This window comes from Pundamilia nyererei, unplaced genomic scaffold (genome assembly GCF_000239375.1).
Source record: "Pundamilia nyererei isolate P.nyererei 1_Seehausen unplaced genomic scaffold, PunNye1.0 scaffold00084, whole genome shotgun sequence".
NCBI classification, from domain to species: domain Eukaryota; kingdom Metazoa; phylum Chordata; class Actinopteri; order Cichliformes; family Cichlidae; genus Pundamilia; species Pundamilia nyererei.
The window spans coordinates 2,522,644-2,547,163 of NW_005187485.1; the positions used below are offsets into that span (position 1 = coordinate 2,522,644).

General features: G+C 42.9%; 4 protein-coding genes across 7 annotated transcripts in view; 1 reads left to right on the forward strand and 3 right to left on the reverse strand.

Annotated features, from left to right (window-relative positions):
- Window positions 1-1,873: 1,873 nt before the first annotated feature.
- Window positions 1,874-16,300, reverse strand: rad54b (RAD54 homolog B). Its single transcript, XM_005738579.1, has 16 exons — window positions 16,192-16,300; window positions 15,144-15,301; window positions 14,819-15,005; window positions 7,310-7,522; window positions 6,107-6,406; window positions 5,835-5,997; window positions 5,477-5,702; window positions 4,953-5,039; window positions 4,742-4,862; window positions 4,505-4,644; window positions 4,124-4,414; window positions 3,844-4,007; window positions 3,472-3,733; window positions 2,886-2,952; window positions 2,601-2,798; window positions 1,874-2,508 (listed from the first exon to the last, which is right to left on the reverse strand). The coding sequence occupies exons 2-16, from the start codon at window positions 15,288-15,290 to the stop codon at window positions 2,288-2,290; spliced, it is 2,787 nt and encodes a 928-aa protein (XP_005738636.1). The 5' UTR covers window positions 15,291-15,301; window positions 16,192-16,300; the 3' UTR covers window positions 1,874-2,287.
- On the reverse strand, window positions 7,713-11,077 carry LOC102199390 (fibrinogen silencer-binding protein). The gene is made up of 2 exons (XM_005738578.1): window positions 10,055-11,077; window positions 7,713-9,395 (listed from the first exon to the last, which is right to left on the reverse strand). The coding sequence occupies exons 1-2, from the start codon at window positions 10,459-10,461 to the stop codon at window positions 8,840-8,842; spliced, it is 963 nt and encodes a 320-aa protein (XP_005738635.1). The 5' UTR covers window positions 10,462-11,077; the 3' UTR covers window positions 7,713-8,839.
- Window positions 16,301-17,579: 1,279 nt separating the features above from the next.
- rnf41l (ring finger protein 41, like) lies at window positions 17,580-21,745 on the forward strand. Its single transcript, XM_005738581.1, has 7 exons — window positions 17,580-17,634; window positions 17,751-17,978; window positions 18,079-18,285; window positions 18,446-18,585; window positions 19,297-19,459; window positions 19,545-19,665; window positions 21,003-21,745. Exons 3-7 carry the CDS (start codon window positions 18,080-18,082, stop codon window positions 21,405-21,407), a joined length of 1,035 nt encoding a protein of 344 aa, XP_005738638.1. The 5' UTR covers window positions 17,580-17,634; window positions 17,751-17,978; window position 18,079; the 3' UTR covers window positions 21,408-21,745.
- Window positions 21,746-22,214: 469 nt separating this feature from the next.
- virma (vir like m6A methyltransferase associated) overlaps window positions 22,215-24,520 on the reverse strand; it is a 15,508-nt gene continuing 13,202 nt past the window's right edge. For 3 of the 4 annotated variants that reach the window (XM_013912253.1, XM_013912252.1, XM_013912250.1), the window contains 4 exons: window positions 23,555-23,721; window positions 23,112-23,461; window positions 22,759-22,905; window positions 22,215-22,647 (listed from right to left, as the gene is read on the reverse strand). In XM_013912253.1, coding sequence (XP_013767707.1) covers window positions 22,388-22,647; window positions 22,759-22,905; window positions 23,112-23,461; window positions 23,555-23,721 — 924 coding nt within the window. In that variant the 3' untranslated portion in view covers window positions 22,215-22,387. The remainder of the gene's footprint in view (window positions 22,648-22,758; window positions 22,906-23,111; window positions 23,462-23,554; window positions 23,722-24,520) is intronic. The other variant, XM_013912251.1, reaches the window with a different exon arrangement.

A 24,520-nucleotide genomic window follows, 5' to 3' on the forward strand; every position in this document is an offset into this window, starting at 1 on the left:
GTGCTGGAGCACCATCAGCACAGATGTCTTCAGGAAAGGAGCTGTGGCTGTCATATTCCTAATATCCAACCACTCTTGAACCAGACACAGTTTTACGTCACTGTTGCTCAATGATCCGAGGTAAGTAAACTTTGCATTTCATTTTGAAATCAAGGTCTGGAAGAACTGTGGAGAGGGACACAATCCAGTGCAGTTTGGTGATTCGGTGGGTCATCTGCTGATGTTTGCAGTGGTTGCTCCTCTGTGTTTTACCAAATCCAAAGTCAGTGAAGCGTTTAACAAGGAAACTTTAGATTCAGAGAATTAATGCTTCCATCTGCTGACTGCTGATCTATGATGAAAAATATCCGACTCAGAAATACAGATGATCTGTAAACTGCTGCAAAAGCAGCCTGGGCTTCAGTGAGTCCAACAAGCTGATCACCTCCATGTTACAACACACTGACACAGTAATTTGTGGTAAAGGAGCTCCAACCAAGAAGTAAGGTTATAAATAATTATACCTTTCAGAAGCTGGACATTCCTGTTAATCTCTTTAAAAAAAAAAAAAAAAAAAAAAAAAAGGTCTCAGGAACTATTCAGTTCTCTGGTATTTCCTGTACACATAGAGCACTAACAATAAAAATAAATAAATCTTTTTTAATGGGTGATTCAATTTTATTTATTTAGCCCCAAATCAAACCAGTCGCCTCAAGGTTCTGACAACATCCAATATGCCACCTCCTCCAGGAGGACAACAAGATGTTTCCAAGTCAGCCAGATGAGATAATCTCTCCAGCGACTGCCCTGTGTCGCGAGGTCCTGGTGGCTAGGCCTTAGCCCAAAAAAGTGATGTGGGTTCAGTGCTTAGTAGATCAGATGGCAGTCCCAGGTGAAAGTCCTGGCGCTCCGATCTCTGGCATTCAAAACTGGCTATACTAACACTGAAATATTCACCTCACGTTTATTGAAAATAAAATATATGAAAGTTTCTGAGGAGCACTAGCATACTAAAACAATAATGTATAACACCACATATCTGTGTACATCTTGGCTCTGTATGTAGAAGCCAATTATCTATAAATTGTATTCCCAACACCAGTCAGTTATCGAGTACCTGCACATCTCAATTAGCATCCACACATTTACTTAGGCAGGCAGGTTCATTTTGCTGTTTTCTTTCATATACTTGCACTTCTATTTGTGATTTCTACATCCTAAACTGATGAGCTTCCGGAGGGCCTACATTTGATAGCAAAATGACATATTTAATATATTGCACAACATGCAACGTTCATGTGAGGCCGAATCCTGGCACAGGAAGTGTTGTGTTTCAATTCCCATTGTGTCCACAGAATAACAGCAGGTGTGTGCGTAATCGTCCAACTGTCATATGCATACAAAAAAGTTATCATCCCAGAGACCCATTTATTATACAACAAAGTTGCTTAACAATCACGCACAGTGGTGATCCTCAAATAAATGATAATTGCACTTCATGGAAATGCATTGTATACTGGAGCACAGTCAATCTGACAGACCGAGACTCAAATCATATGTGAATTCTGGGTGTGCACACTCACACACACACACAGAAACTACATGCTGTAACTCCCACGCGGCAGCTTTGTGTTGAAGAGCATGAACAGACCAGTGTCATCCAAAATAATAGACTGAACAGACTGCAGTATGGCCCACATCGACAGCCCAGCAGATTTGCTCGCTCCACAGTAACGTGTGTGGTCATTGCATAACAAATTCTGACATTAAAGCACGACAGTGGAGGCCAGAGATGCTTTGCCTTTCCCATTGGGATGGGTGGGTGGGTGGGGGCTCATTCTCACTAAGCAAACTGCTGTAAACAAATTCTTTTGAATGTAAATACATTCTCTCCATTCACTGGGCACCCCACAGAAACATAAATCCTACCAATGACATAATAAATATTCCTTTGGATAGAAATGTCTGTTGAATGGCCGTACCCATGATATAAATCTGTATTTTATATGCGCCTCTTCCACCAGCAAGAACTTTTCAAACGCTGACAAATGTTAAACATTTCTTAATCATTTATGCTCATGTTATAGAATTTTACAGTGAATTATTTTGCATAAATAAACAAAAGGTGAATATTTTAGGGCAATACAGAATCTCATGAGCAAAGCGGTTTTAAAACTACTGGAAATAGCGTAACGTGCAGCAGTGGTGGAGCGTTATTCATACGTCAAATCGAGGCTGACAAAGTCCAGAGGACCTGAAGAGGTTTGTGCAGAAAGCTATGCGAGTGTGCGTCACGCGAGTTGGTTGTTTACTGGGTTGCGTGAGAGATGGTGGTCTGGAAGGCGAAAGTGATGTTGTTTCGCGCGTGATCGAGGTAGGGGTCAGAGAAGGAGTGTGTGTCACCGGAGAAATGTCTCCACTGCATGAGCTCGGACATGCTGAGATGCTTCTGTGTCGCCCCCTTACGGTCACCTTGACGACCGAGCTGGCAGGGCCGTTCGGAAACCAGCTCCTCCTCCTCTGTGATAGCTGAAAATGAAGACCGCAAAGATGTGAGGAGGCATGATTTTCAGTCTTTTCGTGCTCTGGTGTCAGCATGTGTGGCGTGTATGTGAGCCTACCGCTGAGTGTGCCATCCATGCCGCAGCCACAGTTCAGCAGGTCATGAGTCAGGCAGGGTGTCTCCGTCAGGCTGAAAAGATTTCGCAGGTCACTGGTGGAGAAACTCGTGTGCTCTGCCCCTTTCCCCATGTCAACCACGGTTCCAGAGAGTCCCTGTTTGGACACCTGTCGCTGAAATATACGCTCCTCAATGGTGCCTGAGAGAAAGAAACAAAACTTTAAAACACTGTTGATATGGTGCACTTTTTTTTGTTTGTTCGGAATTTGTATTTACGCGTTCTTGCCTGCAGTGAGAAGACGGTAGATGTGCACAGTCTTCTTCTGTCCATCTCTCCACACCCGAGCCATGGCCTGGACAGAGAAGAGGGGGGAGGATAACACACACGTATTCAGTGCCCTCTGCTGGATTTGCATGTACTCGTACACAAGGGCAGCTTCACACTTGTTCGATTCAATTCATCTGCCCTAAGCAACGACCTCCGGGCCATAAATATTGGGCCAAAGTGTGTCAAAGGAAATCAGTTCTCACAGATTTCCATATTAGAAATGCCTATTTTTTTAATACCCATTTGATCTTTTTCTCCCTGATAACAACACTGATAATTTTCAGTTTCTTTTAAGTGTGTCTTAGTGAAATCCTTCACATGTTTTGGTTCCTGTCATTTCCATCGTGTTCTTTTTTATTTTCATCGTGGGTTTTTTTCCCCCACTTCTGTTGTTTTTTAATATTTCCGTGTCATGGTTACCGTGTCCATCTTTTACATACAGCTCACGATGGATACCAATAAAACCAAAGGCACTTTTAGACTTCAAACAACCCCAACATTTGAGTTTTTCTACCTTTTCAGACTATTACTGTTTGTATTTTACCTGAATGTCGTTGGCAGGGTTCCAGTCGATGTCGTATAGCACCAGGTGGGAAGCGCCAATGAGATTAAGCCCAACCCCACCTGCTTTAGAGCTCAGCAGAAACAGGAAGTTCTGAGAATAGGGACTGTTGAAACTGTCGACCAGTCGCTGCCTCTGGTTCGTGGGGGTATGTCCGTCCAGCCGACAGAAGGTGTAGCCCATGTGTACACACAGGTCCTGGAGCAAGTCTAGCGTCCGAGTGTAGTTTGACACTACGACCACCCTGCAGGAGCACACCTACTATCAAATGTGATGCTTGATAAATAAAGTAAAAAAAAAAAATCCAGATGATCCAAACAATCAATAGCGTCTTAGCGTCACACAAAAACACACCTGTCTGAAGAGCTCAGCTGTCTAATGGCGGCAAGCAGGTCCGTAAGAACCAGCAGTTTTCCAGAGTCAGCCATGGTGAATCCTCCTGAAGAATAGGATTCTGGGAAGAGATCTGCCAGCCCCTCATATAATGAACTCTCCATAGAGCCAGCATCTGTCCTCTCCTACCAACAGAACAACCCATGTTCATGGTTAGGACTGGGATTCACGATTATATATTTACAGTTTCCACTATGATCACAGGTTTCTGTCCCCCCAGCCAGCTCATAAAAAAATTAACCTTAACAGTGACGTGGAGCAGTCCGGGGTGATTACAGAGCTTTTTCAGTGCGGTGATGCAAGCCAGATGTGTGTGGGTTTGAGTGGAGCCCTGAAGGCAGGCCCTGAAGACTCTGTGGCAGAGGAGGTGCTTGTACAGCTCTCGTTGCAGAGGGGACGGCTCACAAAACAACGTCCAGTCGAGGCGAGGAGGCAGGTAGCGGTTGATGATTTCCTGCGTCCGCCTCAAGATGAACATGCCAGTCAGACGAGAGAGCTCGGCCGCTCGCTCCTCTCCCAAAACTCTCTCTTCCTGTTGGCAGTGGAAGATGTAAGATCAGGTTTAACACCAGATAACATTTTTATAACAACTGCACAGGAAAGAGAAAGGAGATGGGATTACCTCTGTGCATGAGGGCTGTCTGGAGCGCAGGATTGGTTCCTCGTATACTTTTCTATAAGCAGTCGATGAGCCCAGAATCCCAGGGTTCACAAACTCAATGATGGCGTAGAACTCCTGCAGGTCGTTTTGAACTGGAGTGCCTTCAAAAGCACAAAAAACAGTCTGTTATAAAACATCTGCAAGCAGTTGTAGCTGCCATTCAGAAACTCCCTTCAGAAACTCCCTTATCGCTTTTACCTGTAAGTATGACTCTGCGATTACACTTGAGGCTGCTGAGGGCTGATGATGTTTTGATGTTGCTATTCTTTAATCTGTGACCCTCATCACAGATTATAAGACCAAAATCAACTTTCTGGACCTGAAAACAGAAGGAAATTACAAGATAAGAGTACAAAGATCAAACAGCTTCGTTGGAAAAAGCACGCTATGAGACATCGGGAGAACATACCTGCTCCAGGCAGCGCAGCAGCATTTCATAGCTTATCACAAGAACGGTGTGCAGTGGGGACAAAACGAACTGCTCTATCCTGTGGTCCTAAATACATTTCAATGAAGAAAAAAATGGAATTACTTAATAAACTCCAGATTAAAGTAGATGATTCATTCAGATACTTGTTCTCATTTTAATTATTTACAAAAAAGATATTAAATCAAGAAAAGCCGGCAATAAAAATGTAGTAACATAATTAAGTCATTGAATAAGAGAGAAGAATTATTGCAATAGAATAAAATAGAAAGCTTATAATAAAATGGATGGATTTTTTTTAAACCACAGACATGTACCTAAGAGCATGTGGGTTCCTTCTGAGTTTTAAGCAGTGTGACTTGTTGCTGTATGCACTTTAATACAGAATGGATAACAGGATATATACATATGCACTAAAGCAGTGAGTTCACATTCACTTTCCAAATAAAATCATGTTGTTTCATGATTAACTGAACCAAGGACTTGTGATTATAAAACAGAATAACCTGATCCACAGTGAAAACACTGATCCTCTCACGGCCCAGCCACTTGTTGAATTCTGCGGCCCAGTTCTGTACCAGGCTGCCAGGTGTAACCACAAGCACACGCTTAGCAACTGGCCTCCCACCATAAGGTCCCTGCTTCAGCAACATCCAAGACAGCGCCACGCTCTGGAGAGTCTTTCCCAGACCCATTTCGTCGGCCAGGATCGCACCGTAGCAACCTGCAGCTCTGAAGCACAGAAACATAAGCACAACATCAAACCAGTGGCTCCGTTTTGTTTTGTTTTTTGTGTGGCGCTACAACAGATTGATTAAGAGGTTTTTTGCACAGCATTTCATGATAGCCAAACAGCACTGTCACCTCATGCCCATGACACACTCGTAGAGGAAGAGCAGGCCATCCCTCTGGTGCGGTCGCAGGTGTGTGGTCAGGTGTGGGTCAAGCACAACATCGACCATAGGAAGCCCTGACTTGTTATTTAACCACTGGTGGTTGGCGGAAGGGCGAGGCATCACCAGTGCACCTAAAACGATATGAAATAATATTATTAAAATACAATATAAATATATTTTTTGCCAATTTATGTAGGTAATAACTTAATGCATCATCAAACTCCAACTTTATCCACACACCTGGAGCGAGGGGGTCATGGCGAGGTCTGCGATTTTGTTCCTCCTCTGGTTTTGTTTCTCTGTGGCCCGCTCCGCCCACCATTGTTGGAGGGCAAAAAGGTTTGAATGCCAAGCGGCAGGAGGGTGGTGGAGCAGACTTTGTGTTTAACTCCACTCGCTCTGTTTGGACCTCCTGAAAACAGCGCCCCTTGGCAAAGTCCTCAGCAGAAATGACTCCCATCACCTCCACCTCTTTCCCACCAATCATGAGAGTCTCTCCCTCGGAAAGCGAGGCCAGCTCCGACACCTTGTAGCCACTACCTACAGTTCAGATATGCACACTTGTCAGGATCACGTGTAGTAGGAGAAATCAACTAGTATTGACCTACTTAGCCCTTTAGCATATTTTAATGTTTAATGCAGTAAGCTTCAGTTAAGTGTAAAAAGTATGCTTGTAGAATTTTATTTAAGATTTGAGTATTTAACTATTTTCCAGTGTTTCATGATCCAAAAACAGGCCTCTGGGGCTGACTATGCACAACTAAGGCAAAGAGGCAATAATACCTTACTTGACAGAAGCCTGGGTATTTTCCTATTATTTTTATATGTGATCTTGAGTAAATAAATGTCAGGTAAATAATTTTAATTACAGTACTGATTACTTTGCTTTCATTGAGTCTTAAGTCAGTCTTAATTTCTTTATCTTTTGCAAGGAAAATGTGAAATAAATAGGTTCAGCAATTTACTGAAATGTGTAAATGGAGTTTTTTGGTGCAAAAATCACATTTTATGCCTTTCACACTCTGTCACCTTTGATATTATTGTTAGATTAGACAAAAGAAATGTAAAGAAATTATGTATTTTTCTGACAAGCTGCTAATGATAAAGTACTTGTCTTTGCCAAGTTGTTTGTTATGTAACACTGGCTCATCCTTCGAATTAGGTGCCTTTTTATTGCTTGAATGATTCATAGATCTGCATTTACAAGACTGCACTGAAAATGAGTGAAAAAGTAGCTGATGTTCAAAGAAAAACTTTGAAAGTCCTTGAGAAAGCCTGGAGAACTACAAGTCTAGCTTCTTGGAAGCCAAATATAAAGAAATGCAGGCTATCTCAAGGCTTTTTGTATATAGTATTATATTAAAATTGGGCAGTTGTCATTTTAAATACAAGCAACAACTATACAGGTGACGAATTAAAATTTGATGTTGGTGTCCGTCTTACCCTTTCCGATATCCTTCCCCTCCATATCTTTAAGAGTGACTGTGCGTCCTCTTGTCACCAGCACTGCGTCTCCCTCCCAGCGCTTATGTTTCTTCTTGCTGGCCTTACACCACACCACACTGAAGTAACGCGCCCCATCCTGACTGCAGCCAGAGTCTGAGCCTGCAGGAGGCTGAGGGGTTTGGGGAGACCCAGGAGGGCCATCATTCACTCCTGTAACACAAAGACATAAAACAAAGTCAGATCCACCAGATGTACACAGGAAATTGACCAGCAGAGGTCACTGTCGCATCAAGCTTTTCAGCATAAAGGCTTCTACACGCCATTGTTGGCTCCACCTATCATGGAAACAAAATACAACATGTACAAGGCTCAAACAGTTAGCACCGTGAAACAATGAAAATGTCAGCAGATGCGGTCACCTTATGATCTTTCATCAGCTTCTACAAGACGGATTAAAGATGATTTCCTATAAAAGTGGAACACGTGACTTGGAAATAAACAGAGGACCAGAGGAAAATGGATCTTCTTTTTAATACAAACACGTGAACGCATAGACAAACAGTAAGAGAAATGGGCAACACTTGTATAACAACAGTACAATACAATCAATGTTGAACTCACAATAAATAGCAGTAACGCCAAAAACCATCAGGGCCCCTCCCTTCTTTTGTTTGCGCAGCCGGTCAACAGTTCAGCAACCAGCGAGAATTACTCACTCGAACATTTTTGTTATCCCAATAACAGATTAAGGCCTTCAAAAGTTTACCTTGTGCTTCAGTCCTGGTATCTCTAAAATTTGCTACTGGAGTGCTTTCTTGTGGCGACATGAATGGTTTTTGTACGAAGTCTACAGAATGAATAAAAGCGGCTATAAAAATTGTTTTGATAACCAAAACCTCTAGTGGAAAGTGGATTTCTACAGATGCCAGAATGGGTGGAAATGTTCTTTACACAGAGATAACAACACGTCGCTCACACTGACATCAAATGCTTTAACTCTTACATTCATATTTTTCCAACAATCTTAGACAATAAAGATCATTAATGCCTTGCTGGCACTCCTGTAATTAGAGACTGGTGGTAGGTGTAGGCAGGAAGAGCACCACTGAGGTACATTATCAGTCAATACTACAAATATTCCCTTCCAAAATTTGGACTTTTATACATATTGGCCTGTCACAGTGTTACTGATGTGCGCTTTGTTTTATTACATAGATGTTTGTCCCCACTTTTGGTACTCATGGACACGATGATGCATTTTTAACACAGACAAGCACAAAGACGGATGGCAGCAGGCGTTATTATCCTAATTATCCTGCAGGACGTAAACAGGTTATCTGTGTGTATACGAGGCACTATGTTTCCAAAAGAAAGTCAAGTCCTGAAACTGATCTCACACAACCAAAATAAAACAAAATTGGTGACTGCTCCAAAGCACTTTTTTTCCTTTTTCTTTTTTTTAAAAACTGTACTACTCAGAGCCCCTCCCTTTCTCACAGTGACCACAGAAGTGCATGTTGATACTTGTTATAGAGAAATGGGCAGTCCGTGTCTCAGTCGGGTTGCCTTCAGTTTCTCCACTTTGATCTTGGCTCGCAGCAGTTCCTCCTCCAGTTCCTGCTTCCTCTTCAGCCCCTCTCTCTTCTCCTCCAGGTACAGGGCCACCTTCCTGTGATTGGCCAGCACCAGCTCGTGCTCCTCTTTGGCCAGTTGCAGAGGCCGAAACCTGTCCGGCTCGTGGTGAGGGTAGATGTCGTTGGGGTAGAGCTCATGGCGTAAGGGCAGCGGCGAGGTGGAGAGAGGGATGTTAACAGAGGAAGGAGCTGGAGATAACGACGCTTCATAATCATGGATGCTGCCCAAGTCCTGCTCTCCCTCTCGCTCCTGGCCTCCTTCCAGCCGTGGCCCTGTGTGCGCTGGGAGGATGGGAAGGTCTGGCGGTGGCTTTACATCCTGTTCAGCGTCCAGCTGGACCACCTCATGAGGGATACTTGGGACAGATGCAGAGTAATCCTGAAGTCCAGCCAGAGATGAGCTGCTGCCAGGATGTTCGATAGGAGAGTTGTGCTTGCTGTATATTAATCTACAAATGGGAAAAACAGGATTAAAAAAATAAATAAATAAGTGAGCCTGGAGTGCTTAAGCAGCATTTACTATATCTTGTTTATGTGAAGTGTGTTGAAACCTCTGCAGGTGGGTAAATCAATCAAAGAATTAGGTGAATGATCAGGGAACATTAAAGGGAGTGAAAGGAAATTAAAGGATTTGGCAACAAGTCTTGGTGGTTACAACCTCACACGTGTGAAGCGTTTTTGATCCCACTCTTATTCATCACTAGGATTTCTAACTGTGATGACTGCCTTTTAATCTGAATTATTCAGTGTATTTTTCTCCTCTGCGTACTCTCTTAATCCAGCATGAGGATATTTAGCAGCATCTTACTTTTTGTAGTGCTGAGAACACAAGATAAATAATTGTTTTGGAGCCAAGTTTCTGATAGAATTATCAATGTGAAAACCAGACCTATGTATTTTCCAAATGTACTGATGAGCCGCCAGTAAATGATGGCAGGTCATGCAGTATGTCCTCTTGAGCCTGACAGTGTTCAGTGAGTAATCTGATTGGGTTTGGGAGCATGAACGGCAGCCCCTCCTCTCCCTCGGTATGTCCAAAACTCTCATGTGACTTGTGTTATCCTTTATCTTTGTGTGTGTGTATGTGTTCTCATAAGTGCAACCGTACCTGCGCAGCGCCTGGTCCTTTTCGTGGATGGGCACGTGGTGAAACAGGTGAGGGATCATCTCCATAATTCTCCTGGTTGGCTCGGAGATGCTTGCTCTGTACTCTGGCTGGGCGTGTCTCCTCTGCATCACTTCCTGCTTGGCTGACTCCTTCAGTCTCTTGTAGAGGGTCCGGAGGCCCTGAGCTGTGCGATGGGGTCTGTCTCCTCCCAGGGCATTGTACTGTTCAGCAACAGTGTCCCAGCACTTGTTCTTGTCCACGATGACCGCGTGCTTGTTAGTGTGCTCCTCCAGGATTCGGATGTGAGGCCGGACCAGCTTCAACAGGTCCAGCTTCTCAGAGAGGGTGAAGTTGGAGGAGCGGGCTTTACCCACCATACTGGACAAAAACACAGAGCTGGATGCCATCTTCTAGCATACTGGGCTCACGCAGACCAAGTCTGGCCTATGGCTGTCACCCTTTAGTAACCACACTCAGTGGTGTGGGCTCCTCTCTCTTCCCACCTGTCTTTTTTTCAGTCCCCGCCGCTCTCTTCTCCTGGTCCACGGTGACACACCAACACTGGTCTAACTCAGAGACATGTCACATTTCCCCCCTTCGTCTTCTTCCTCTCCAAATCAAACATAGGCTATGTCTAACAAGTGCATGGATTCTCACACTACTCCTGGACTCCCTCTCAGCTACGTTGCACAACAAAAACAGGCTGTGCTGCACACAATAAGAATCAGGCTTAACTAGGCCAGCCTCGTTTAGGCCCCCGCCTACCGCGGAGGGCTTTGGATGAATTCCTCCCAGCTTAGGCTGACGTAGCTAAGCCGCTTAAGCCCAGCCCGACCTACTTACAGCTCGGTCTCTCTAAACCCCAAACCGAGCACAGCACAGAGCACAGCAGAGATACACCGGCTCTACAGTGTGACAAAGGGAGTGCTGCAGAGGGACACTGCCCTCTGCACATGTGCCACAACAGTTTGCAAACAGCACACTGTAAGGTGTTAAAGTGTCACATGTCTAACGTCCTAAAGTGAGTGATGCTTTGAATCAGCGCCGGCTTAACTAACTGAACCGGGGGGGGAGGGGTCTGTGAGCGCGCTGCGCATGTCCGTGGAACCCGCGCTTCTGGCCGTGCTTCAGTGTAGAACGAATGCAGACGGGGAACGCCAGCTCCGCAGCGCACGCGGCGACTCCGTTGATTAAATACGTGTGTGGGGCGCGTGCAAAAACAGCTCCAGGAAAGCGTGCTCGCGCCGCGCGGTCTCAGGAAGTAAAACAGAAGCACTGGCTGCTCCGACAGGAGGAAGGGGAGGAGAAGGAGACGCTGATCCCGAGCACAGTCCGAATCTGGCCGCTAATTTGCATAATGCTGGACCTGCTGTCACTCAGCCTTCGCCCGCCCGGTTTAACATCTATCCTGTGTGCGTGTTATTATTAGACAGAGCGGAATGCTATTTATATAAACGTTATATCTCATTATAGTGTCTGCTTGCAGCCTCTGCGCGGGGTTTGCTCGAGTTAGACTTTGCAATATAACAGCGAATTTAAACAGCAGTGGTTGGTACGTGTAGGGCACATTATGAGGAATAATCGCTAATGTGGTGGTGATGACGATGATGATGATGACCATGTAATAGCAGTGTTATAAATTACATGGACAGGCCAGTAGCTGTAAACTCTCTTTTGGGGCCAGCCGTACCTTATTTTACACAGCAAACATGAAAAAGCTTCAGGTCCTGAATGATCCATTTAGGACCGACAACCTCAAGCCAAATATTTGTAATTAGTAACGTCCCTGCCTTTAATGCTGTGTATCGATTAACCGATTATACAAATGTAGCCCAAAAAACCCCAAAATAGATTGCACGACACATTTTTAAGGAATAAATTACAAAAAATAAAAAGCAAAATGCCCGATGTTGCAAATATGATACAAATTTAATCTCATATATCAAATTAATATTTTTTTTGTCAGAAGAGTCATTGTACGCTACATTTTCAAAAAGTTGGAAAGTTATTTTATGGTTCAGGGTTTAAAGGATTTAGAAACACGATATATTATCTTGTATATTATTATAATTATGTTGTTTATAGAAATCCTGGAGGATTTTCCGGTTTGTGTTCTAGTCACTGCACATTTTTGTGTTGTTTATTTACTATTTAATATTTCTTCTTTTGTACTGATATGGACTGCAGGTGGCTGTGAATGCAAAGTAGATGGTGTGGCTCAAGTAAATATACAGCAGAGCTTTGTGTTCAAGGTGACAGTGTTTGTATCATCTCTGTCTTTCTTTTAAAAAGACAACAGAATCAGTATTGTTCTGTATGTACACATTAATATACATGATGCTTTTTCCCTGAGGCAAAAAAAAAAATTGCCAGCAGTGTGACAACGTCTGTCCCCCTTCCTCATCTTTTGCATATTTGTCACATTTACATGTTTCAGATCATCAAACAAATTTAAATATTAGACAAAAATAACCTGAGTAAATTCAAAAAGTAATTTTTAAATTATAATGTATTAAGGGGGGAAAGTTATCCGAGCCTACATGAAAAATTAACTGCCACCTTTGAAAAATCATAAATTAATTGATTAACCACAATTTTTAGAAAGTTAAGTTCCGTTTCTCTGTCTACACCCGAGTCTGATTAATGCCAGACCTGCTGAGTTACTAAAACCAGTCTGACAAAGTGAAGTAGGTTCAAAGATAAGGCAACACATCATGCCACGATCTAAAGAAACAGCTGAGAAACAAAGTCACTGACTCACAACTGTCAGTCAGGCTTTGGCTTTGGGTCTCCAGTGAACCACACTGACAGCCACAAATGAAGAAAACTGAACAGCGGTGAACCTTCCCAGGAATGACTGGTCTACCAAAATTACTCAAAGAGTGCATCGACGAGTCATCCAGCAGGTCACGAAAGAACCCAGAACGGCATCTAAAGAATTGCAGGCCTCACTCACCTCAGTTAAGGTCAGAGTTTATGATTCAACAATAACAAAGAGAAGGCATCCATAGGAGAGTTCAAGGAGAAAAGTACTGCTGACCAGAGAGATCACAAAGGCTCGTCTCACATTTGCCAAAGAAAAACATCTTGATGATCCTTGAGACTTTTGGGAAAATATTCTCTGGACTGACAACACAAAAGTTGAGCCTTCTGGAAGGTTTGAATCCCGTTACATCTGACGTAACACAGCATTACATAAAAAGAGCATCGTACGAACAGTCAAAAGTGGTCGTACAGTACTCTGATGTCTACGTGGACGTGGACAATTTGCTGCAATTGAACCATGAATTCTGCTCTTTATCAGAAAATCCTGAAGGAGAATGTCCGGCCATCCTTTTGAGTCCTGAAGCTTAAGCTCAGGTTCTGCAGCAGGAAATTGATCCAAAACACACCAACTCAAAATGGCTTAAAAAAGAAAAGAAAAAAGAAGAAGAAGAAGAAGAAGACGGTTTTGGAGTGTCCTAGTCAAAGTCTGGATTTAAATGTGTTTGAGAGGCTTTGACATGACCTTAAACAAGCCACTCATGCTGGAAAACCCTCCAATGTGGCTGAACTAAAGTAATTCTGCAAAGAAGAGTGGGCCAAAATTCCTCCATAGTGATGTTAAAGACTCATTGCTACTTATCGCAAACACTTGATCGCAGTTCTTGGGTTGTCTTTTTCTAATATTATAATATGTATTTGATGATGTCAAACATGTAAGTGTGACAAATGTGCAAAAAAAAAGATTAGCAATAAAGCAAAATGAAATCTTGCATAGATTTATTGCTCCAGACGCCTTGAGGCTAAAAACGATTGAAAACCATAATTAACGACATTTTAGAATATTTGTCATAAATAAAGTACAATTATCAAAAACAAAAATAGTCCCATTAAGAAATATTAATGTATAAAATATAACAGAGCCCACAGCTTGGTCACTTGAGAGCTAATGAAACAGAAACGGCTGTTTCAGTAGAATCTTCATGACTAAACTACCTAAACCCAATGAGGCATCAGGTATGCTGCATGCTGAGGCTTGCACTGTCTTTGTCATTGTAACACACAGGGTTAATTGGTTTAGCTTTTAATCTCACCTGCATTTAATTAAAAACTAATTGGAAGTCTTGTTTGGTTTAGGAGCTATCCATCTTAAATAACAGTTTGTAATGGAACCATGATTTTGTTTTCTGGTGGAAATCTTGAAGCTTTTCTCATTTTCAAACGTTGCATCTCCTTGTCTCCTCAAGGAGAGGGGAATGCTTGCTGGATTAACTTTAAGCAAAGACACGCAGGTATACTCTTCACGGTCAAGAAAAATGGTGGGAGGCACAGCTGGAATACTTAAATCATGGTACAAGAAGAATCCTATCTGAAACTCTACCTCTAAGTTGTAGCAATAACTCAGTGATCACACCATCAACCCTTCACTATTTGTGGGTGTGATTAAAAAAAGAACTACGTTTAATTAAAAGAAATATAAAAGTCATCATGAGCAATGTTATGTCCATCTGATTCATCAGACTCCTTTCCCTCCTGGCCTTCCACTCTTTGTTGTGGTCTTTTTTTCCTCTCTCTCTCTCATATGAGGCAAACGTATTTGTCCCCATATTTGTCTTTGCACATTCCCTGACATACATTGCTGAAACTATGAGAATCTCCCTCCAGGAATCAACTGACATTTGTAAGTTTTCATATTGCTGCTATGATTATTAAATTGGGCATAAGAAGTGAGAAGATGGGGCAAGAAAAAGACAAGGCTTTACATGGCTGTTTGTTTTTTACCTGCTGGTTTATAGTCTTCAGCAGAGGCTCCTAATCCAGGGTTCTGATGCTTTGTCTCAGCCTCATTTTCCTTACTCTCAGTTGCACTGAGAACACGAGCCAGAACCTTTGACAAGGCTGGGGCAGCTTCAGGCTGGACGTTAAACTCTGTCTTACTTGCACCTGGTGTTGCAAGGCTTCTCTGGACCTGCGAAATGAGGTACGGACAAAAGAGAATTCTTAATATGAGGAAGTGTGATTAAAAAAATAATGGAAAATAATCAAATTAGAATTATAAATACTGAGGGTTTAATACTGTAGGAAAAATGTTGAGAAAAAAATTTACTTTATCCAGTGCATTGCCTGAACCAAGTTTGGGGGTCAAAGGCTTGGATTGAGCCACAGAAAGTGAAGTACATGCACCAGGTGGCACAAATCGAGACTTTTTCACTGCATTACCCAAGAGCTTGCTGGGAGCTCCAGAGCGCCGCATCTTTCTTTTTCCTAAAGACAAAAAGCAACCGATACAATAGTCAGATTGTCTATTCTTATTTAATTCACTTAATGTACAGAATTCACCTGCTTGCTGCATACATGCTACTACTGTACATTACCTAATGTATATATTATATATAATGTCCCCCCTTTGCACAAGTCAAGGAGCGTGTCAGGTTACATTTCACTGTGTGTTATACTTGTATAACTATACATGTGATGAATAAAGAACCTTGATCCTACAAGCAGATTAATAAAATACAAATACAGTAACATTTGGTTGACACAAAATCCCAACAAACACCTGGACTTGCCTTAAGGCGTTACTGCATGATTACCGCTTATTACAGACGGTTTAATATCCTTTGAGTGGTTTAAAATCAGGGGGGGAAAAGAAAACAAAAATATCTTCCTCAAAGGTACTCACTTTAATAACTTCGTGAGGCATGTAGCAAAAACTATCTCGTCAGCTCAAAACAAATCCAACTCCAACACTATTCCTTTTAATGTCACAGTCCTTTAGCATTATATGAACACATCTAGCTAATGATTTGTCCCTATTAATAGCAAAAAATTGAAAACTTGGATTATTTGCATATGTAAATTCTGCACTGGGTAAACTGTGCATATCGAGACTAAAATAACTCACTCAATCCTTTTTTATCATACATAAATCCTTGGGGTCACTATCCCTCTGATGGCTTTCTAGCTTTTTCACGTCCTCAATTCCTGCTTATGCTGGAATAATCGGCATATCACGATAATTTCTAGATAGCAACATGAACCTGTTACACAGCCAGCTAGCTAACACTAGCATAAAGATGATAATAACGCGGTTGGAAGTCTAATTTAGGCTTTATTATCAAGTCAGATAATGTGTGACAACGTATTGTACATACCCCGACGAGCTAAAAGTTAGACGAAAACACCTGACATCGCAGCCTTTAACTCAACTGCAACAGAACTCGTCTTGTCTTTCCTCTTCAGTGACTCTAGCAGCGGTTCAGTTTCTCCCGCTGAACAGTTTGAAGAATCTGATTGGTCGAACAAATACAAATGGGCGTGGTTAAAACGAAAGGGTACGTTTGGTTCTTCTGTCCCTACAGTTTAGCCGTCGCATTCAATGTAGTTTATATCCCGCTTGAATTTCAGCAACCGGTCGATCGATAACTTGTGAATCGAGCTCACCTACTACTCACTTCATCCCTTCATTAAATCACAGTGAAAGCGTGAAAGGAGGAATATTTGGGAAATCTAAATATTGGTATAACCGTTTAAGTAAGCTGCTAATCGTAATATTTTGTTTCACTAGCACAGCTACCACAGTAAACTCGCCTCACATGTTTTTTGCAAGGCTAAGGCAAACGTGTCAACTCTTCAAAATTTACCGCAAATTACTCAATTTGAGGGTACCTGAAAGTAATACTTATATAGTAGTTGTATTAAGTTATTTTCGCTAATACTTAATTATATTGATATTTAATAATATTAATTATTAATACTGATATTAAATGATAATACTGACAGGACATTTATTAAGGGGGGAAAAAACTATCCAAACCTCCAAACCTTTCTGCATAATTCAAGTGAGGTTGAGCTTCAGGGTAAGAACGGATGGCTGGACATTCTCCTTCAGGATTTTCTGGTAGACAGTAGAATTTATGGTCCCATCAATTACAGCAAATCATCCAGGTCCTAAAGCAGCCCCAGACCATTACACTATCACCACCTTGTTTAACTGTTGATATGATGCTTTTTTAATGAAGTGTTTTATGCAGTTTAGTTTTATGCAGTTAGTTTTATGCAGAGGTAACTAGACTCAACCCTTCCAGAAAATTAAACTTTTGTCTTGAGGATCATCAAGATTGATGTAAAATGACTTTAACTGTGGTTCACTTGCATCCTGAAGATCTTTGTCTAACATTAAAATTAGTTTGATGATCTGAAAGATTTAAGTGTGAAGATATACAAAAAACTAAGAAACCAGGAAGGGGGGAATACTTTTTCAGAGGACTGTATGCATAAGAGAGCTTTACTTGGTACGGGGTCATTTTGAATTACTGTTTGTGTGATTGTAAGTCTTACTGAGAGGATATAAAGAGAACAGGATGATGAGTCCAGGCATTTGGTGTGCTCTTTGATTTTTGTGATCATGCGTTCTTGTGCCATCTGATATTGAGTCTGTAATCCAATCATGGAGGGAGAGAGTGTAATCCATCTTAATCCCACATTCAGAGAGAGAGGGAGAGAGGGAGAAACCTAGGATAGGGTGGGTCATTAAGAGAGAGAAAAACAGCTGAAGGACAGCAGTAATCTCTGAATGCTTCACAACAGCAACACAGGTTTTTAATAGCTAGACAACAACACTGCTGCAGAATTTGTCTGCTTTACACTCAGTGTTCAGTGTTTTATTGTAATTCGGCCTGTCTCTCTCATCTGATCTGGTCCCGTCTGACAGCTGCCTTCCTGTGTCCTGAACCCTTGTTGTCAGGGTTACCTCTCCACGGAGACGCACTCTCAAAGGTAGGGGAGGGCTTCAAAGGAGAGGAGACCCTCACCTTTATGGTCTTAAGAGCGAGGATGTGGCAGAGATAGGACGGCAGGTTGCCCGTGGAGGAAAGAGTGGAGTCAAAACCTGCAGAAAGAAGGAAGTAGGAGTTGGTTGAAGTGAAAGTTGACATCTGAGGTAAGATAAAAAGAAAAGAAACAAATGAGGAAACAAGACTGCTTCCTGCTTTACCTGTGTGTTGTTTAATCTGTTTAACTTTTTTTTCTTTTTTTATTAGGATGGGCTATGATCTGGAGAGGTTTGTAGGTTACGTGAATGAGGGTCTACTGTGCTGTGTATGTCGAGACGTGCTGGAGCGCCCCCTCCAGGCACCCTGTGAACATGCTTACTGCAGCTCCTGCATCAGCACCTGGCTGGTCCATCACCACTCCTGTCCTGAGGACAGACTGCCACTGGATGTGGGTAGCCTCAAACCACTGTACAGGTCAGTCTCCGTCTCCTGCAGTTGTGCTGCTTGCTTCACTTCCTCGTAATCATGCACTCTTAAGTTTTGCAGATAAGTTTTCATGCAAGTCAGTAGCATTATAACAGTATCCTGCTTTTCTCACTCTAAGAGTTTCTGTCTGTGTTGGTTTGATTTGCAGGTACATGCGTAATGATCTGAACCGTCTGCAGATCCGCTGTGTGAATGCAGCACAGGGGTGTGAGGTGGTCTGCTCCCTGGAGAGCCTCCACTCACACGAGGACGAGTGTGAATTTGCCTTCATATCCTGCGCTAACACAGGTACATGACAACATCACACCGGACAAAACACTATTCATGCAGTGTGTTTTTATGAGTCTTTATGACAGTAAAAGTCAAACTGCAATCCTCATGGATGTGTATGTTACAACTGTAATGTGACACGTCTGTGGGGGTGAACAACAGGTGGGCCCTGCTGTTGTTGTCTTGGCTACCCCAGGAACAGGTGCACTTTTAGGACTGAAAGCTCCCACAAGCCTCACACAGAGAGCACTGTGTGAGAGTCGGCTTTCATTCATTCTTTAATGAGTGATTTTTAGGTCTGTTTGAGACATGTACATGCAAGTGTGCGCTTTTGTGCTCACCATGTGTCTGTGACCCGTGTTTGGCAGGTGGAGAGTACATATGTTACCACTGTGGTAGGTTGAATCACATGCGGTGTGTGTGCATGCGGTGTGCAGTTTAAGTCACTAAAATCACCTGAAATTTCTGCTGTTGTGTGACTGCAGTGATCTGTGACTACATTGTAGATTTAATAACTCTACTTTGGATACACAAAGTGTTTACAAAGTACATTTTTGGTGGTGTTAGTAGATTATCTCCTCTTTGTACACACAGATGATTTTTATGGAAAAATTCGTGCCTGCAAATAAATTTCATCTTTGTGGAGATGCTTTAGAAGCCTGTCTTATACACTGATAACGTGGTGGCTCCATGCGAGGCCTTTGCACCCTTGTGACTTTTCCCTCTTAGGCTGTCCCGTGCAAGTCGAGAGGCGGGGCTTGGAGGCTCACCTGTCAGAATGTAGCTTTCGCAGCAGGGAGTGTCCTAATGGTTGCGGCCACACGCTGCTCTCCATTGACCAGTCACAACATAACTGTGTAGCGGAGCTGCGCACTGAGGTGGAGATGCTCAGGTAAGCTCTTCTGTGCTCTCTTCTAAGCCTGAACTCAGAGGTAACACCACCATCATGACTTGGTCTCATTAAATGTCAACTGTAGGGTGGAGATGCTGTGCAAGGTGGAAGAGGTGAGACGAGAGATGGAGTCTCGGCTGGACTCGCAGAGGAGACACATGGTGCAGAAAGAGTCTCAGCTGAAGAACGAGGTGGAGGAGCTCAAGGTAAAATGTCCTGTTACCACATAAATGCAACAGAAGATTTACTTTATGAATAGTACTAAAGCACCGATTTGTGACCATGGGATACATTTACTATGAAAGTACAATGCAGTGTTTTGCAAATCATTTAAAAAATGCTGAAAGTTTAAAGGCAAAATGCTTTTAGAAGTCTGAACTGTGTGAATGTCATCTTAGCATTCAGACATTTTTGCTCAGGTGCCATATTTTTTAAAAACAGTGAGAACTGTTTTTTTCACTGTCCTTTTGAAATAAGCAAGGCCTGAAAATGATATCCGATTCCTCACACCGCAGGACACCTTCTCAGGCCCATAAATGGTGGCAGTTTACAGATCTTTTTTAAGTCCATAAAATCACAATAAAAAAAGAAAAGAAAAAGAAAGTACACTTATCGGTCATTTAAAAAATAATCTGGTTCGTAGCAGGTTCTAAAATTAATAAATACAACCTCAGGTGAACCACACAGCTAAATGACACATCACATAACAAAACTAAGCCAGAATGCAGAAGCAGTGTATGTACAGTTTTACTGGATACAAAGGGTTTAAGAGGGAATTGAAGCCACGTGCCGATAATCAAATGCACTTAACTGGCATGACAATCTCTAAAGAAGCAGGCAGTTTGCTGTTTTGGAGCATTAAGATGTGTGTTAAGACAATGCCAATGAGGCTTAACATCAGTAATGATATTAACAATTTGGGAAAGGTTATACGGTCATTTCCAAACTGTTTGATTATACAGCAAGGAAGATTATTTACAAGCAGAAAACACTCAAGACAGTTGCCAGTTTTCCCAGGAGTGGATATCCCAGTGTCAGACTGTGCAGTGCTGAGAGAAACTGTAAAAAAAACAAAAAAAAACAAACAAACTACCTCCAGACTCTACATGCTACAACTTATTAAAAGTTGAAGTTCATGACAGCACAATTAAGTATGGCGTGTTTGGAAGGGTTGCAGGAGAAAGCATCTTCTCTTTAAAAAGAACATGGCAGCACAGCTTAAGTTTGCAAAGATGCATTTGAACAAAGAGTTCTGGGACGATGTTGTCTGGACAGATGAGGTGAATATTTGGAAGTCAAACACAATCAAAACAAACACGTCACACCAACTGAGAAGCACGGTGGTGGTGGGGTGATGATTTGGGCTGGATTTGTATTCACTGGAATACACCTTGTAATCATTGAGTTAACCGTGAACTCCTCTGTATACCAAAGTGTTCTAGAGTCAAATGCGAGGACATCTATCCAGGAGCTAAAGCCTGGCTGAAATTGGCATCACACGTAAAACTACTCTATTGCTTCACGTCATATCCTGTCTGTGCAGGGTCAGCTATCCCGTGTGATGTGTGACATGCGTGCACTGCTAGGTGCAGAGCGTTTGAGGAGGCAAGAGCTGGCAGAGGCAGAGCTGGAGAAGAGAGAACTGCTACAGGTCCTCAGAGACCTGCAGCCCACCAGGAGCCAGAATCCCACTGAACAGGCAGCCAGGGACCAGCATCAGGGAGAGGTGCAGACATCAGGCTGGGAACTCCACACCGAGCCAACCAGACATCAACAGAGAGAGGCTTCTTCACATGCCTCCAGTCTGTCACTGCATTCAGCCCAGGCTTCACATGCACCAGGCCCACCCCCATCACCACAGCTGGGTGAGGTAGGACGCAAGGGTGGGACCCGGAGTCTGACCTTGGACTGCATTAAAAAGAAGAGCAGGGAGGTGACAGTGATCTGAAAAAGCTGCAATATATGAAATCTTTATTTTTGTATTATTTAGCAACAAAATTAGGGTTTGGGTAAAACGTGTTACAAAAGGAAGTTTTTGCTACGCTGTGTTTTTAATGCTTACAGATCAGGTCTTTGTGTGTTGGATTTCCTTCAGACCCCCAATAAAGATTATTATTATTTGACCATGAAATCAGACTAAACCATCATTTTTGAACCACCTGACGTCATTTTAAGTGTATCGTCAGTGAGCTTCAAGAAGTTGGAATCCCCAAACGTATATTTTTTTTACACCTGAGGTTAACCACATAACGATTCCGCGTGGGTTTTTGTGAAATGTAAAAAGTAGACAAGTTAAAAAAAAAAATGTTGAATTCATTTTTTCAATGGGAGAGAACGTTCAATAAAAACTGAATTTTCAAAAAATATGAATTTTCTGGCAATTATTTCATGGTTCCGACTTTTAAGGGTTAACGGTCACATATTCCACCTATTTAAGACATATTAATGTTAGTCCCACATGACCACATAGTTCAAGTTTCCATAATATCCCATAATACCAACCGTGTCTGTATACCACTGGTTTTGTGCTCCTTTTCGAACAGTTTCAGGGTTTGCGAATGAGATCAGCCTTAGAAATAAAAAAAATCACCACCAACAACAAAAAAAACGGGAAAAATGCAGCAGCTGCAGCCGTTGCAAACACAGTGATAGACAGCACAAGAGGGATCGCATTTTTAAACATTTTATCTGAGAACCACAGACGATTTATTTATTTGACATTCCCTTAAAACACACACAAAGGCCTCATTTTGCTATCACTTTTATTTTCTGAATACAGCTAATAATAACAAAACTGAAAACATCAACACAGTCTGTACATTATTTGTGACAACATCATACCACCACGTTTCCATGGAGACAGCATATATAATATCCTGATTGGCCCTTCTGTTGCCGTGAGAGGCTGCAGTCATTGTCCAGGAGGATTTACCTGGTGAAGGAGCGAACATGTCTGCCCCTCCCACCTCCGCTCCCTCCTCCACCGCTGAACTTGCTCCCCTGAGATCCTCTTCCCCCTCCACCGCCTCCACCGACGCCTCCCCCGGCACCACCGCCACCTCCTCCGCCGCTAATCCACGACAGGCCAGTACCTCCTCTGCCGCGTGGAGCTCGATCCCGAAGAGCCAGCCGATACGCACCTGAAGTGTGGAACGAGTGAATCAAACTTTTTTTTCCCCCTATAACACCTTTAATACAGGTCAAAGCGATAAAAAAGTAAAACAAATGCAATAAAACAGAACATAAAAGACTGAAAAAGAGAGCGGTATAAAATGTAAAACTGTGTGTGTGGTCCTTACTTGCAGGGGCTTGCCGAGAAGGCAGTGGCCCTCGAGTGAAGTTGCTCTGTCCTCCGCGGGGTTCACTGTAGGTCCCTCTGTGAGTAACAGCTGGAACCTGACCGCTCCACGATGACCCTCGGCCTCCTTCTCTCCGAGTGTAGTTTCCTACAGAACGGGAAAAAAGGGGGGGATTTGTCACCCTCTGCTGGACAATTGATGTATTTTAGTTGCAGTTTGTGCAGGGCTAAACGAAACACAGTATTTCCCAGGATAATGACCAGGATTCCCTGCTGTGTGCTGCATGTAATGATGAGGCAACTATGACAATGTCCTGGCAACTATGAGACTCGTGCGTATCTGATAGTACATACCTGACAGCAGTACACCTTTAGGCTGTGGTGGAGTGAAAAAGCGAGTCTGGCTGTGGAAAGTAGCTCTGCCTCTGTTACCAGTGAACAGCCCTCTGGTGGGAGGTTTGGGGGCGCTTTTTGGAGGTCGTTTAGGAGGCAGAAGCCCTAGAGGGGTCGTAATGTCTTTAAACTCCGCTGCAACAAAGTCATCCACGTGCATGCTGGGAGGACGGGAAGTATTCTGTTTGCGCAGGCGGAAGATATCATGCGGTCGGGAGACATTCTGCCCAAACCCTCCTCGACCTCCTCGGCCACGAGGAGCAGCCATGATGTGAGCTCTCTTTGCAGGCTCGACGTAGTCAGACTTCCCACTGCAGAGACAAACACAAGATGACACCATGAAACTGATCTTAAACTAGATTCTGTGCGAATAAAAATATATAGAAATCACAATGACGCTGTACCTAGATGTAATGAACGTCTCATGCTTGTGTTTGCCCAGCCGGAAGCCTTTCGTAGGTTTTGTGTGACCCGGAGAGGACGGCTCAGACAAGAAGGAGCGCTCCAGCTCCGCCTTCAGGTCCAGTTCTGGACAACACTCCTGAGCCAGACCCACCAGATCCACCTTCACCTGCCACACAGACAAAAAGGTAATCATACATATAATGTAGAAAACATAAACAGACCATGTAATGTTGTTGCTTGTGGTATTTCCAAATTCCTTACAAGCCAGAGAAGCAAAGAACCTCAACTTAAAAAAATCCTTTAAATCCCTTAAACATAGAGAAGCAAAGAACGTTTACTTAAAAAAGAAGAGGAAGAACATAGCACTGAACAGAAAGCACTTAAAATATGTGAGAGGACTCTAAGAAGTGGATAGTAGATAAATATAAATATCCAAAATATAGGACTCATCCTACTGAATCTTCCTGTCATAGTAGTCATTTTACATCCATCCCATCCTCTTCTGCTTATCTTGGGTCACGAACCCAGAGAAACTCAGACCTCGCTCTCCCCAGCCACTCCCTCCAGCTTATCGAGGAGTTCCCTCGCCAGACCAGGTAAGACATGCCCAGAACACCTCACCCAGAAGGCGCCCAGGAGGCATCCTAGTCAGATGCCCAAACCCCCTGGACTGGCTCCCTTAGATGTGGAGGAGTAGCAGCTCCAGTCGGAGCGCCTCTCAAACAACTGCACTCCCTATCACTCACCCCATCACTAAGGGAGGGGCCAGCCACAACAACTGCAATTTTGTAGTTACACCCATATGGTGCACAGTGAATCAAATACTTTTTTACAGACCATGATGCTCCCACTAAGCTAACACGGTAACAGCAACAAATATTTCTTTTTGACTCGATATACCTGAGTTTCAGTAGCAGAAAAGGATTCATAACTGCTGGTGATGTGAAAAAATTCTACATCGACAA